This window comes from Pseudorca crassidens, chromosome 20 (genome assembly GCF_039906515.1).
Source record: "Pseudorca crassidens isolate mPseCra1 chromosome 20, mPseCra1.hap1, whole genome shotgun sequence".
Taxonomy (NCBI): Eukaryota; Metazoa; Chordata; class Mammalia; order Artiodactyla; family Delphinidae; genus Pseudorca; species Pseudorca crassidens.
The window spans coordinates 44,005,963-44,018,453 of record NC_090315.1 but is presented as its reverse complement, the minus strand read 5'-3'; the positions used below and the strand labels follow the sequence as shown (position 1 = coordinate 44,018,453).

General features: G+C 53.7%; 2 protein-coding genes across 8 annotated transcripts in view; both read left to right on the top strand.

Annotated features, from left to right (window-relative positions):
• RANBP10 (RAN binding protein 10) overlaps positions 1-9,599 on the top strand; it is a 66,464-nt gene extending 56,865 nt beyond the window's left edge. The window contains exons 7-14 of the mRNA XM_067720803.1: positions 1,436-1,548; positions 3,006-3,114; positions 3,215-3,363; positions 3,556-3,760; positions 4,507-4,628; positions 5,145-5,290; positions 5,608-5,719; positions 6,145-9,599. Coding sequence (XP_067576904.1) covers positions 1,436-1,548; positions 3,006-3,114; positions 3,215-3,363; positions 3,556-3,760; positions 4,507-4,628; positions 5,145-5,290; positions 5,608-5,719; positions 6,145-6,275 — 1,087 coding nt within the window. The 3' untranslated portion in view covers positions 6,276-9,599. The remainder of the gene's footprint in view (positions 1-1,435; positions 1,549-3,005; positions 3,115-3,214; positions 3,364-3,555; positions 3,761-4,506; positions 4,629-5,144; positions 5,291-5,607; positions 5,720-6,144) is intronic.
• A 1,812-nt stretch (positions 9,600-11,411) lies between these two features.
• The window catches only part of GFOD2 (Gfo/Idh/MocA-like oxidoreductase domain containing 2), a 37,514-nt gene continuing 36,434 nt past the window's right edge, over positions 11,412-12,491 (top strand). For 3 of the 7 annotated variants that reach the window (XM_067719905.1, XM_067719904.1, XM_067719910.1), the window contains exon 1: positions 11,412-11,599. The gene's annotated coding sequence lies outside the window, so the exon portion shown is untranslated. Of the gene's footprint in view, positions 11,600-11,695; positions 11,972-12,039; positions 12,212-12,491 lie in introns of those variants that run through there. The other 4 variants (XM_067719908.1, XM_067719907.1, XM_067719909.1 and 1 more) reach the window with 4 other exon arrangements.

The window sequence follows — 12,491 nt, the reverse complement described above, 5'->3', positions numbered from 1 at the left end:
GTTGGGGAGGGACTAATACTCTCAGCTGACAGGGCCTGGGCTCAGCACGTGGGTGTATTTGTTTACATGTATGTATCTGTGTGCCTGTGTGTTCATATGTAGTATTTGCTGAGACCTGCATATAACTCATATCTGTGATTTCATATAACTTCGCTTTATGGACATTGTTAATGGCTGTATTATCTCGCAGACACATTTGCCACAAGCCCCTTGGCTGGCTTCCCTTGGTGGTAGGTTCAGGTTATTTCTTCTCTCTTGCTTGTGTAGGTCACCCTTTTGTACATAAAGAGTTTTCCATATTTAAGATTATTTTCTGGGTGTCCTTTCAAGAAGTGGAATTACTGAGTCAAAGGGACTGTACATTTTAGTGGCCTCTGACGTGCATATGGGCGCATCTGAACCGTGTTTTGTCAAGAATTTTTAACCTTGTGTTTATAATAATATAAGTATTATAATTCTTATTCATAATTAATGTTATAAATACATAATTTCATAATAAGAGGTTGTATATATTGACTTCTTGCTTTGCTAGGCACTTTATATGGATCATCTCATTTACCCCTTAAAACATGAGGGAACACACAGCTGAACTTCTGTGCCTTCTGCATGACAGCTCTTCAGACATTTGTGTTGGCAGTTATATTAATGACACTGACATATGCACACACCAAGGTATTCACTTTTGTACACATCAGATACGAGGACTCTACGTGTGCTGCTGCTTAGCCAGCTTCCAGTGGGATTAAATGGTTTCTGGGCATCAGGCTTCTCAGGGCCATCTCCCAAAGATTGTGTTCCTGTTGGCCACGTTACTGCCTGAAACCTTGGCTTCTTGGGCCCTTAATTTGTTGTGTATCGTGGAGTAACTTGGGTCGTGGGTTAGCTCCCCATCACCGTCTAGAGCCAACACTCCTGAGGGCCAGGTTCACCTGAGCTGGAATGCTTCTGCCGGGCGCGTGGGGCACCTGCAGAGGAGCTCCTGTGTCTGTAGAAGGTACGCACGTGGCATGCATCACCACTGGGCAACTGCCAGACTGCTTGGCTGGCTGCCCTTCCAGGAAGCCCTCATAGAGACTCTCGGCAGTCTCTGGGTTTGCTTCAGGTCACAGGAGGCAGCCGCTTCTATAAGGAGATGGTATGTGCCTCTGTATGTACTTTTGTTATCATACTTGCCCACCTGTGGGCAGCATATCCCAGAGAAACTGCAGCCACTCCTCCAAGCTGTGAGGACAGATGTGGTGACCTGCCCCTCTTCTGCCTGACTGCATGAGCACTGGGGGATTTTTCATTTGTTTCAGCCCCTTTATTATTCTGTGGAGGTTGCACCTGTAAGATATGTTTAAGGAAGACCTAACAGGGAGATAGTCTGTCCCATCAGGGGGTTGGTGAGAAATGCAGTTCTTAAGTGTCACCTTGAGCATTTTCTTTTTTCTAGCATGGTCTCATCTTACCTGGTGCATCATGGGTATTGTGCCACGGCCACAGCTTTTGCCCGAATGACTGAAACCCCGATTCAGGAAGAACAAGCGTCCATAAAGAACAGACAAAGTAAGGTTGATTCTCCTCTCCCCTCTCCCTCCCTCTCTCACCTGTCCCTAATTCTGCTCTCTGGCTCATGACAGCCGTGGGTAACCTGTCAGGAATCTGTTCAGCTCAGGTCCTCACCAGAAGACCAGCCCACAGCCCAGCCCCAGGCCCTTCTTCTGTCCCTCTTTCAAGACCACACTGTCCAGAAGGACAGTCCAGCAGCATGGGAATGTCTCGGTGCAGCCTCCCTAATGCATACTCTGATGGCCTGGCACAGACTGGGGCCTGGTATGGCTGGATCTTCCTCCATGCTTGTTTCCTTCCTCCTGCATCCTGGATTCCACTCAGCCTCCTGTTCACGGTCTTCGAGAAAGAGTGTGTTTGCATCTTACCAGTTCAGTGCTCTGCCTTTGCCACCATTTACTCAACCTTGGTAGTTCTGCCTGCCCCTGGGCAGAGAGGGGACTGAAGCAGTCAGACGGGGAAGGCTGATGCTCCGTGGCCACTGTGGTAGACCTTTCTCTGCTTCCCACCTCTGGTCCTGGGCTTTGCAGACCAACAAAGAAGGAGCCAAAGGAAGCTTTCCTGGTGTTCATACTAGCCTGCATACTGCGTGTTTGGGGCTCTTTTGTGGAAGGAGGGTACTGGGAAAGAGGAAACAGCCCAGAAAGGAGATAGGAAGGAGAGGAGAGTGAGGGAGAGTAGGTGTGTGTGGACACGTGTGTCTGTGTGTGCCTGCTTGCGTCACTCTGAGCCTGTCGTCTCTGTGTATGTGCATGTGTCTGTGTCTCCCAGAGAAGCCACGCCCAGCCAGACAGTCGGAAAGGGATCCCAGACTTGGGATCTACCCAGAAGTGGCTCCCAGCAAGACGCACCAGGCCCCAGGGCAAGAGCACGATGCCGACGGCCTGAGAGATGTCAGCGTCAGAGCTGCCAGTGTGAGGAGGGTGACCTCCTCTCTCAGCAGGGGGCGCGCCGCAGCCCCTGAAGACTGCCAAGACATGGGCCCTGGCCCAGAATCCATGAGCTCCTATTGGCAACCCCCTGTGAAGCCTGAGGAGAGAAGTCTGTCTGAAGAGGAGCCTCTTAGGCCACGAAGCTGCCCGGGTGCCCATCCTTAGATTATGCTCCCACAGCCAGGACCTCTTCCCCCGCCCAGGTCCCTGGCAACCTGTACTGCATAGGAGCAGGCCTCCAAATTCAACCTGCTGCCTCTGGGCTAAGAGCACCCCCCTCCATTTTCCCCTCTTATTCTTTGAGGACTACCTGACACTTGACAGAAACCAGGATCTGTTGTGGGGCTGGTTGGCCAGGTTGTTTCTTCAGCCTCTTCTGTGAGCATCTCAGTGGGCTTGCCACTCTGAGCCAGCCCACCTGACTCTCAGCTGGTCCGTGCTTGGGGCTGGCAGTGTGTAGACGTGTGGCTGTGAGGAAGGTCTGCGGCCCCTCACTCACTGCCGCATTCTTGCTCTCTGCAGAGATCCAGAAGCTGGTGCTGGAGGGCCGTGTGGGTGAGGCCATTGAGACCACACAGCGCTTCTACCCAGGGCTGCTGGAGCACAACCCCAACCTGCTCTTCATGCTCAAGTAAGTTTGGGGCACCGTCAGGTCCCCCACAGCCCAGCTGGTGGTGGGCATACACAACCCAGACCAAGCCCAGAGCGTTGCTGCTCTGCTCCTTCTGCAGGTGCCGACAGTTTGTGGAGATGGTGAATGGGACTGACAGTGAGGTCCGCAGCTTGAGCTCCCGAAGCCCCAAGTCCCAGGACAGCTACCCTGGCTCCCCAAGCCTCAGCCCCCGACACGGCCCCACTAGTTCCCACATGCACAACACAGGTCAGCCACTCTCCAGAGGGCTCTGGGAAGAACTGGTGTGGAGAAGCAAGGCCACCCATACACCCTTCCCTGGGATGGGCTCAAGGCTTGCTGCTGGATTGGGGGAAGGGAAGTGGGACCACTGTAGTTATTCCTGGGGCCCTGCTTGATGGCAAGCTGCCCCTCCTCTTCTGATTGTCCCCCGGCTTTTAGGAGCAGATAGTCCCAGCTGCAGCAATGGTGTCGCTTCCACCAAGAGCAAACAGAACCACAGTAAATACCCTCCGCCCAGCTCCTCCTCTTCCTCATCGTCGTCCTCGTCCTCCTCATCTCCATCCTCAGTCAATTACTCCGAGTCCAACTCAACAGATTCCACCAAGTCCCAGCCCCACAGCAGTACCAGTAACCAGGAGACCAGGTGCCTGTTCTGCTCTGCTCTGCTTCTTCCTCCTGCCTTCTGCTCTGCGCCCACTGCAGCCTGTCCTTTGAGCGCCACCCTGCCCTTTACCCCCACCTCCATCCCAGGTCTGTGCCTGGAATAGTAGCCGCTGACCCACCAGGCCTGGCATTGGCTCCAGCTTCTGGTCCAACTCTTGATTCAGCTGCCACTTTCCTTGGCCCTGTCCTTCTCCAGAGGCGCTGACGCTGAGAATGTGGTTGCCTCCAAGAATACCAGGCCTCTCAGAACCCCCAGAGTCTATACTAAAGGAGCTTTTACTGGGCTTAGCTTGTGGTCAGCCAGGTTGGGCAGGCCGGGTTTTTAGGTTGCAGACTGTAGGTGGCTTTCAGTAGCCTTCCAGCATGCTACAGGGCTGACCTGGGTTTGGCTTCCAGAGATGCCTATCAGGACTTACCTGCCCTGGTCATTGGGGGTCAGGGGGTGTGTAGAAGGGGTGTATCAACTCAGAGGAGGGCCAGGGTGGGGATGGTCACAGAGGCAGCATGGGGACCAGAGTGGGAGTGAGATAACAAGCCTCTGGGATGGCTGGTGTCACAGTAGGGCCCAAGTATTAGAGCCTGGGAAGCCTGGGAGCTGTCCTTTCATGCCCTTTGGGGGCCTCAGTTTACCCACTGCCAACTGCGGCTAAAGCCTAAATGGAGGCCCAACCAGGCTGCTCCAGTCACATCCCCTTTGCTAACTCCCACCTCAACCCTTCTCCACAGCGACAGTGAGATGGAGATGGAGGCGGAACATTACCCCAATGGTGTGCTGGAGAGCATGTCCACACGCATTGTCAATGGTGCCTACAAGCATGAAGACCTGCAGACGGATGAGTCCAGCATGGGTAAGGCCATCCCCCTGCATGGTGTTCCACAGGTGGCATTGCTCAGTCCCGTTGTCCTCTCCCCTCTGTGGCGGTTGGGATGGGCAGGCTTTGGTGGCTGGAGAAGCTCTATCCAGATCTGGTCCACTGCCTCCTTAGCCAATCATGAATCGGTGCTTGAGGTGGGAGGGCCTCAGCCTGCTGCCCAGAACAAGTTCCCAGCGTTTGTAGCTGGAGGGAGCTGGTGAGAGCAGACACCTTATGAACACCCTTGCATCTTGCAGAGGGTGGGAAGAGGGCAAACTTGAGTCCCGTCTGACTCCTAGACCATGGGCTATAGGTGGACGTAAGAGGAGCTCAGCTCCGGATGGTCCACCTGCTCCTCTCAGCCCTCACTTGCCTCTAGCAGAAGCTGCACCACCCCACCCTACCCCCAGCCAAGGTCCTTCTTGTCGTGTTCTCTTTGGGGACCCCACCCTAGTCCTCCCTTTCTCTCTTTATCCTCCTGATGTGTTCTTTGCTGGGCTCTGGGTGCAGATGATGGGTATCCTCGGCGGCAGCTCTGCGGGGGCAATCAGGCGGCCACAGAAAGGATTATCCTGTTTGGCCGTGAGTTGCAGGCACTGAGTGAGCAGCTGGGCCGGGAATACGGCAAGAATTTGGCCCACACAGAGATGCTGCAGGTACAGGACAAGCCAGGCCCTCATACAGAATGGGCCCCCATTTGGTGGTGGGGCAGTGTGACTGTGGGAGGGCACTGGGGCAGGCAGCAGCAACGGGACAGAGCGGGCTCTAGTCAAGTCTGCAGTGGGGAACAGGACATCCAGGGTACACCCACCCTCTCTACGTTCTGGGGAGGACACAGCCCTACCTGACCCTTCGGTCAGGGTATGTTGTGCTCTCCGTGGGCACCACGCAGGGCCCTGTATCCCCCTGGAGCCATGGAGGAGGGGGTGCGTGGTGTGTGCCATAGTCCTTTCAAGAATGCCCTGTCCTTTAGGATGCCTTTAGCCTGCTTGCGTACTCAGACCCCTGGAGCTGCCCAGTTGGCCAGCAGCTTGACCCCATCCAGAGGGAGCCTGTATGCGCTGCCCTCAACAGCGCCATTTTAGGTAAGTGGATCTAACAAAAACAGAAGCTGGCCTATGAGTACCTAGGTTGGCCCCTTCACCCCTCCCTAGAAATTGCTGATGTTTATCCAAATCTGGGCAGTGAGCTCTGCCCAGAGGCTCTCTGGTGACCCATAGGACTGTTGGGCTCCCATGGCTGAACCTAAACCCTCACCTCCCTCTGCCCAGCTGAGTTGGCTGGCTAGATCATGATGGGCCCTAGACTATGACCCTGGGCCTTGGCTAGCTCATTGCTCTAAAGAAAGCTGAGATTCACAGGCAGGGCCATGGCCTGGTGACACAGAGACACATGAACGCTCTGTTCCAAGAGATTCTGTCCACTCCCCCCACCTTCTGCTCCCAAGGGAACTTTGACCTGGGCTTAGCCCTGAGCAGGGCAGTGACCAGGCCTTGTCTCTTCTCCACAGAGTCTCAGAACCTGCCAAAGCAGCCCCCTCTGATGCTCGCCTTGGGCCAGGCATCTGAATGTCTACGGCTCATGGCCCGAGCGGGCCTGGGATCTTGCTCCTTTGCCAGAGTCGACGACTACTTGCACTAGCTGACCACACTGTCTGGCCCCACCTGGCCCTCCCTCGGCCCCAGGGCTGGAGCAGCCCTGCCCTCCATCGGCACCTGGTGCAGGGACCTGGAAGCCATGGGCAGAGTCCACTCCTCCTGCCTGGCCTCCCCCGTTCCTCTCCTTCCTTCCCTTCCTTCCTTTCTTTTTCTCCCACCCTCAGTCTCTCTCTCTCCCCCCTTCATGTGCAGCGGCCTATGACACAGTATTATCTGGTTACTTCTATTTTGAAAGAAGGGGTTTGTTTTGAGGAGAGGTTGGGGTTTTTTAATCTCCCCCCCCCCCGACTGAGCCACCAGTATTTATCTCTGGAGAGTTTGTGCTGAGCTGGTTTCTGTTAATTTAGTGGTGAAGCCTATCCAAGTTGGTGATAGCTTATTATTTTCATAAGTAAAAAAAATGAGATTATATATATATATAAATATATATATTAAAAAAAGACACAGTATTTATCGTAGTGTTAGTGGTCCAGCACCTCTTGGGTGAAGCTGTCCAGACACCATACGTTTTTGAGTCCAACTCATTTAAAAAGAATCATCTCTGTCACCTCAGCCAAGTGATTCGTTTATTTCAGGCTTCCCCTTTGTTGAGCCACAGGCCCAGCTGCAGCCTAGGGAAGCCCAATAGGCTTTGGGGGCCACATAGTGGGCAGGTCAGGCTAAGCTGGTTTGCAGCATCTGAGAGGTGTGGGTCCCTAGGCCCCTGAGAGCTGAACTGAGCAGAGAACTGCAGGGCCCAGGTCCAAAGAAGAGATGAATTGGTCCAGGGCTACACAGCAGAGCAAGGGAGTTAGAGGGTCCTTGGCTAGCACGCTATCTACCGTTCTACCCTGCCTCTCACTGCCTGCCTTGCCTCTCTCTCTCTTCCCTTTTCAACATCCTGCCTGCCTTTGTTGTTAAGATGGCCAAATAATTCATTTACTCTAAATTGATTGCCTGAGAGCTGCTGAGTGTCAGGCTGCGGGGAGGAAGTCTCCATACCCAGGACAGAGGCCCTTGAGTACAGGGGCTGCCTTTTTCCTGCCTGGATCTTCACCGTCTCTGCACAGCTCTGATGGAATTGATGCTTTCTGTTGGAAAGCCAAGCCTTGTGGAGACAGATTTTTGGGCTGCCAGTCGCTGGATTGGATGGAACCCTTGACCCCCTAGGCCAGGCCTCACTGTAGCTGTGCCAGGCAGCTCCTTTGCAGTTTGGCCCCGGCCACTCTTAGGAAAGACTGTTAAGAATATTTGCTGGCCAGAGGAAAGGACCTCATGGGCTTTACAAATGTCCCACCGTCCATGTCAGACGGATCCTCACAGCTCGTGGGTCAGAAACGGTCCCGGTACTGCCATCAGGGAATCAGGAGAGGAAGGGTTACGATGCTGCCAGGACTTAGGCCGGCCATCTGTGGAGAGGACAGACTGCCCAGGAGGAAGAAAGGGAAGAGGCCTCCCAGAGGAGCACCAGGATGGGCTGGGATTTCCCCATCGGCCTCACAGTGGGAGGGAGTACCCAAGCAGCCCCTGCAAAGGGGCAAGGTCAGAAGTCGAGCTTCCAGTCCCTGCCTGGATCTGGGCTGGCCAAGCTTCTGCTTTCCATCAGTGGATTCAGGAATGGTTGGTGTGGCCTGAGATATTCAGTGCCCACCAGGACTCGCTGGGCCTACAGCTGGACAACAAGAGAAATGATTGAGTTGGACTAACTGCTGGTGATGGGCCCAGTGGCCCTGTGCTCTCCCAGAATTCTGCCCTGGGACATGATCCTGTAGGCTGCTGCTTTTTTCTTGGTCCCTACTAGGGCCCCAGCTGGCATCCCAGAGACTGCAACACATCAGGGGAGTGTTGTCCTGTCTGTAAAGGAAATTCATCCTGTGCAAACTTGGGGATGCCTAGCTTCCAAACCAAGAAGTTGGAAACATCAGGCTCTTAAAATGGTCAGAAGCAAGCAGGATTGGGAATTAAAACCAGAGGTTTTTGCAACTGGAACGAAGTTCAGAGAACATCTACTCCAACAGTCCTCTCCTTTTATAGATAAGGAAACAGGCCCAGGAGATTAAGTGACTTGGCCAAAGTCACACAAGAAATTAGGGCAGAACTGGGACTAAACTCATTCCTGAGGATTGGACAACACTGTTTAGTCCTAAAGCTGAATGGCGGGTGAGGGGTTAGGCTGGCGAGGCCTCCAGCAGTGTCTGCGCAGCTGGTACCTTCAGGGGTGTGTCAGGGATGGGGATGGGTGCCTGGGCTTGGGTTGTAGAGCAGCTGAGCAGCCCAGGAGGGCTCAGGACAGCTGTGTGCTGCTTGGGGTTGGGTGTCCGCCTGCCTCATACTCAGTACCCATGGCCACCTCCCCATTTTCTGTGCCTTATCTCACTGTTTCAGCTGAGTCCAAGTTGTTTACTCTGTTCCTCTCCAGAGGGGCTTTCTGTCCCAGTTGGACAGCATACCTTTGGGACATAAGCCTTTGCCCCACAAGCCGTGGAGAGGTCCAAACTCAAGCTGCTTGAGCCCACTGTCTTGCTGACAGTCCAGGCCTGCCTGCCAGCCCGAGGAGCCCCTTATGCACACCCAGTCCTGCCAGCCTGCTTCCGGGAGCCGAGAGTGGGGAAGGCACCTGGGAGGAGTCCCGGTGAAGAGCTGAACTTGAACCAAGGAGGCAGGAAGAAGACCTGGCTCTGTTGGGTTGTTCAGCCCTCGGGGAGCAGCCTTCCCTACTTACCTTTTCCTCTTGCTTCACCAAATGGTCGCTCCTTCCAGAGCAGAAACTGGCGGACATGCAAAGAAAGCCAGAACCCCTATTCCTCACCTACATGGGTCTGTGGCTGGGTGTCGGCCGGCAGAACAGGGACACCAAGAGATGGAGAAGCGGGGACTGCCCAGCCTCCCAGCACCTTCCTACCCCTTAAGCAAGCACAAAGAAGATGAGGCAGAGACCTGTCAGAGCTGAAAGTTCCTTTGGTCGCTCACAACTCAGGTATGCACACTGTGTGGCAGCTGGGCAGGAGAGCCCTACTTGACCACCAGCCCCGTGCACACGGACCTGTGGCCAGATTGTGGACTCTGGCTGCCTCAGGCGCCGCCTCTTTGCATTGGGTTTTCCTCCATTAGTAACTACAGCTGACACAGACGTCCTCCACATCGTGCACACTGGTTCTGCCTTTGTCCTCGCAAGTTGATACTTGGCATTAGCATGAAACTTGTGGGTGTGGGAGGGTTTAGAGAGAATTCTAACACAAAACATCCTATTAAATTGTACTTGAGAGATGAAAAAACTCCTGTTGTATTTTGACAGAATTATTTTTATTAAAATACACATCCATGAGTAGTCACGAGTGTCTGGTCTCTGTTGTGAGTCTTACCGGGATTGGCACCCTTGATGTGGCACAGCCGTCCTGGAGGGCTTGGCCCCTTCCCAGTCTACTTGTCGAGTGCCTAGGCCCCTGGTGTCTCAAGGATTCTCAAGACTTTTTGCAAGACCCCAAAGAGCATAGATACTTAAAGCTTTGATTCTCTCCCGCGAAACAGCTTTCATCTGAGACAAAGAAAAAGTGGCAAATACAAAAAGGTGGGCCATAGGACCTCTTCTCCTCAAATTAAGATTTTAATGCATTCTAAATACGCTCGCTCCAAACACTGGTCACAGCTCTTCTGAGGGGTATTAAGGTTAGCTTCCTTTCAGTCTGAGGAAAAGAGCTCATGCTCAAAATCCCAGTTTGGGTGACCCCAGAAAATTAACCTTTCTCAGCTTCATTTTCCCCATTCTTAACATGTTAATCCTGCTTCCCCATGTGACAGAGGATTACAGCATGCACAGGGCAGGGCTTGGCACCTAGGGACACAGTACATATGACCACCCTGCCTCCATGAGGATGCTCCCTAGTGTGACTGGCCTGCTGCTGCCTCAAGCTGCCTCCTCTGCTCCCAAGGCACCAGGGTTTTAAGCAGAAGAGGCATAAAATAGATTATGCTGCTGTCCACCTGGAGACAAGACTAGAAGCAAAGAAACCATCTAGAAGGACAAGGCCAAACACAAGAAGGCAGGTTTGAGAAATATTTAGGGGATGTTAGCACCACAGGATGAGTGACCGGATGTGAGGGAGATCGGGGTAGCAAGAGACAAGGTAACTGCGGGCTTTTTGTTGGGGTGTAAGGATGGATAATATAGGGATATATTATCCACAAGATAATACAGGGAACAGAAGGGAATGGGTGGTGGCTAAAAGTCACTGGAGTGAGGAGGTTTGCTGGAGAGCATATAAATCTATCTCAGAGAGACAGGTTTCCTGGAACTGGAAAAGGGTTCTGTGACCCAGTAAATAATGAAAACTGTCATGGATGCTCACAGTGAACATCACCCACTAATTGAAAGCTCTAAAAATCCTGTGTTAAGATGTGTAGCTTAACCCAGCATTTTCCAAACTTACATTACTATAGAATGCTTCCCTCAGGGGCATTTTACAGGACTCTCAGGGAAAAGCTAGTGTAGAGGGAAAAGTGGAGTATTAGATTAAGCACAAATGTCTGGTTCCATAAGTAGAGCCACAGTAAATTCATTTCCCTCCAGACACATTTCCAACATAGCCTGTTTTACACTAAGGCTTACCGGTTTATTTCGCTGCTCTAGCGGACAGTTGGTGAAACAAAGGGTACTCTCGTTACAAAGTGGTGTTTATTTGGGGGGAACTAGGTTCCAGTAAAGAGATCAGGAGGACTGAGGTCACAGTCTTGAAAAGCACTGACTTGTAAGGAACAACCAAAGAACATCCAGAAGAGTACCCCAGACAGGCACGAAAAAGCGAGTCATTAGAAAGCCGCGAAGTCCGGCGAATTCGAGAGAACTGTCGTTCCGCAAAGATACATCGTTATCCAGCAGCAGACCTTCCTTCTTTCTGGGACAACCAATGCCTACCACACTACTCAGACCCTCCTCGCTCTTGCTGCCGGGCGACAGACCGGAAAGAAGCCTAGGCTGGGAAACCTCTCCGTCTGCCGCCTCCACCGCCGGAAACGAATGACCAGGGCTTCCAGCCAGACTGCTTAACCTCCGCCCCCAACCAGCGAGCATGCGCAGCTCTCGGCCACGGCCCCTCCCTGCGGTGGTCCACCCCCGTCAGGGAGCATGCGCGGACCTCCCGCCGTCCCGCCCCTCCCTTTCCAGACCCCGGTTCCTTAGAAACCAGGCGGCGCGTTCCCGGTGGCTGCGCGCTAGATTCTGGGGCCCGTGCGTCCCCGCCAGCCTTCCTCAAGGAGGGCTGGTGGCCGCCGAGACCCGTCCAGACCCTTGGTCTCCGGTGCGGCGCAGGGCGGGGCATGGTGGTTTGCCAGGTGAGAGGCGGCCGGCGACGGCGGGTGAGGATGAAGAAGGGCATGGCGCGGCGGCGAGCGGGCGCCTGCCGGGCCTCCTCCGCGGCTCGGCGCCCGAGGTCGGAGGCGGGGATACGCAGAGCTGGGGCTGGAGGGGGCCGTTCTAACAGCCAGCGCGGGCTCGGAGTTCGGGGGTCGCTCCAGAGTTCGTCCTCCCGCCTCAGAAATAGGACCTGCAAGTTTGGTCGTAGGATTTTAGAATTTTGGCTCCTGGAAGGACCTCGGCCATAACCCATCCCTTTACCGGACGCGAAAACCTAGGCTCCCCCGCCCTGTGCCGAGCAGAACCCCCTACCTGTGTGAGGACCGACGCTTTGTGGATAAGAATGTGAGGTATGGGAACCTCAGACAAAGGGCTCGTGGGGTAGCTGGTCCATCGTCTTTCAGAATGAGATGGTACTTTTGGGGGATAAATCTTTAAGAAAAGAGCGTTCAGGTGGCAGGTGGGAGAAGGGACACTCCAGAAGGTGCGGTGGCTCTGCCAGTCCCGGAGTGTCCACTGGCCAGATCTCCCTGGGCCTGGTCTACCTTTGAAGCTCAAGAAGGAAGCAGATGGACTTGCGAAGACAAAAGGTGAGGTGAAGTATTCTCAAGGCATTATCAGATGAATGATGAGGGAGGAAGAGGGGGCCGGGAGATCACGACTTGTGAATGGTGGTGTGAAGAGTTTACAGCAGCATGTAAAGAACAAGACAGGAGTAGAAAAGTTTAAAGCTGCCTTGGATAGATACCAAGGAAGGTTATAAACCTTATTTTTGTTCATTGTTCCCACAGTGTCATGCTGAGGGCAAGACACACGAGGAAGGAAGTAGGTGGCTTTTAGTATCCAGAAACTGGTCGCACAGGGCAGAGG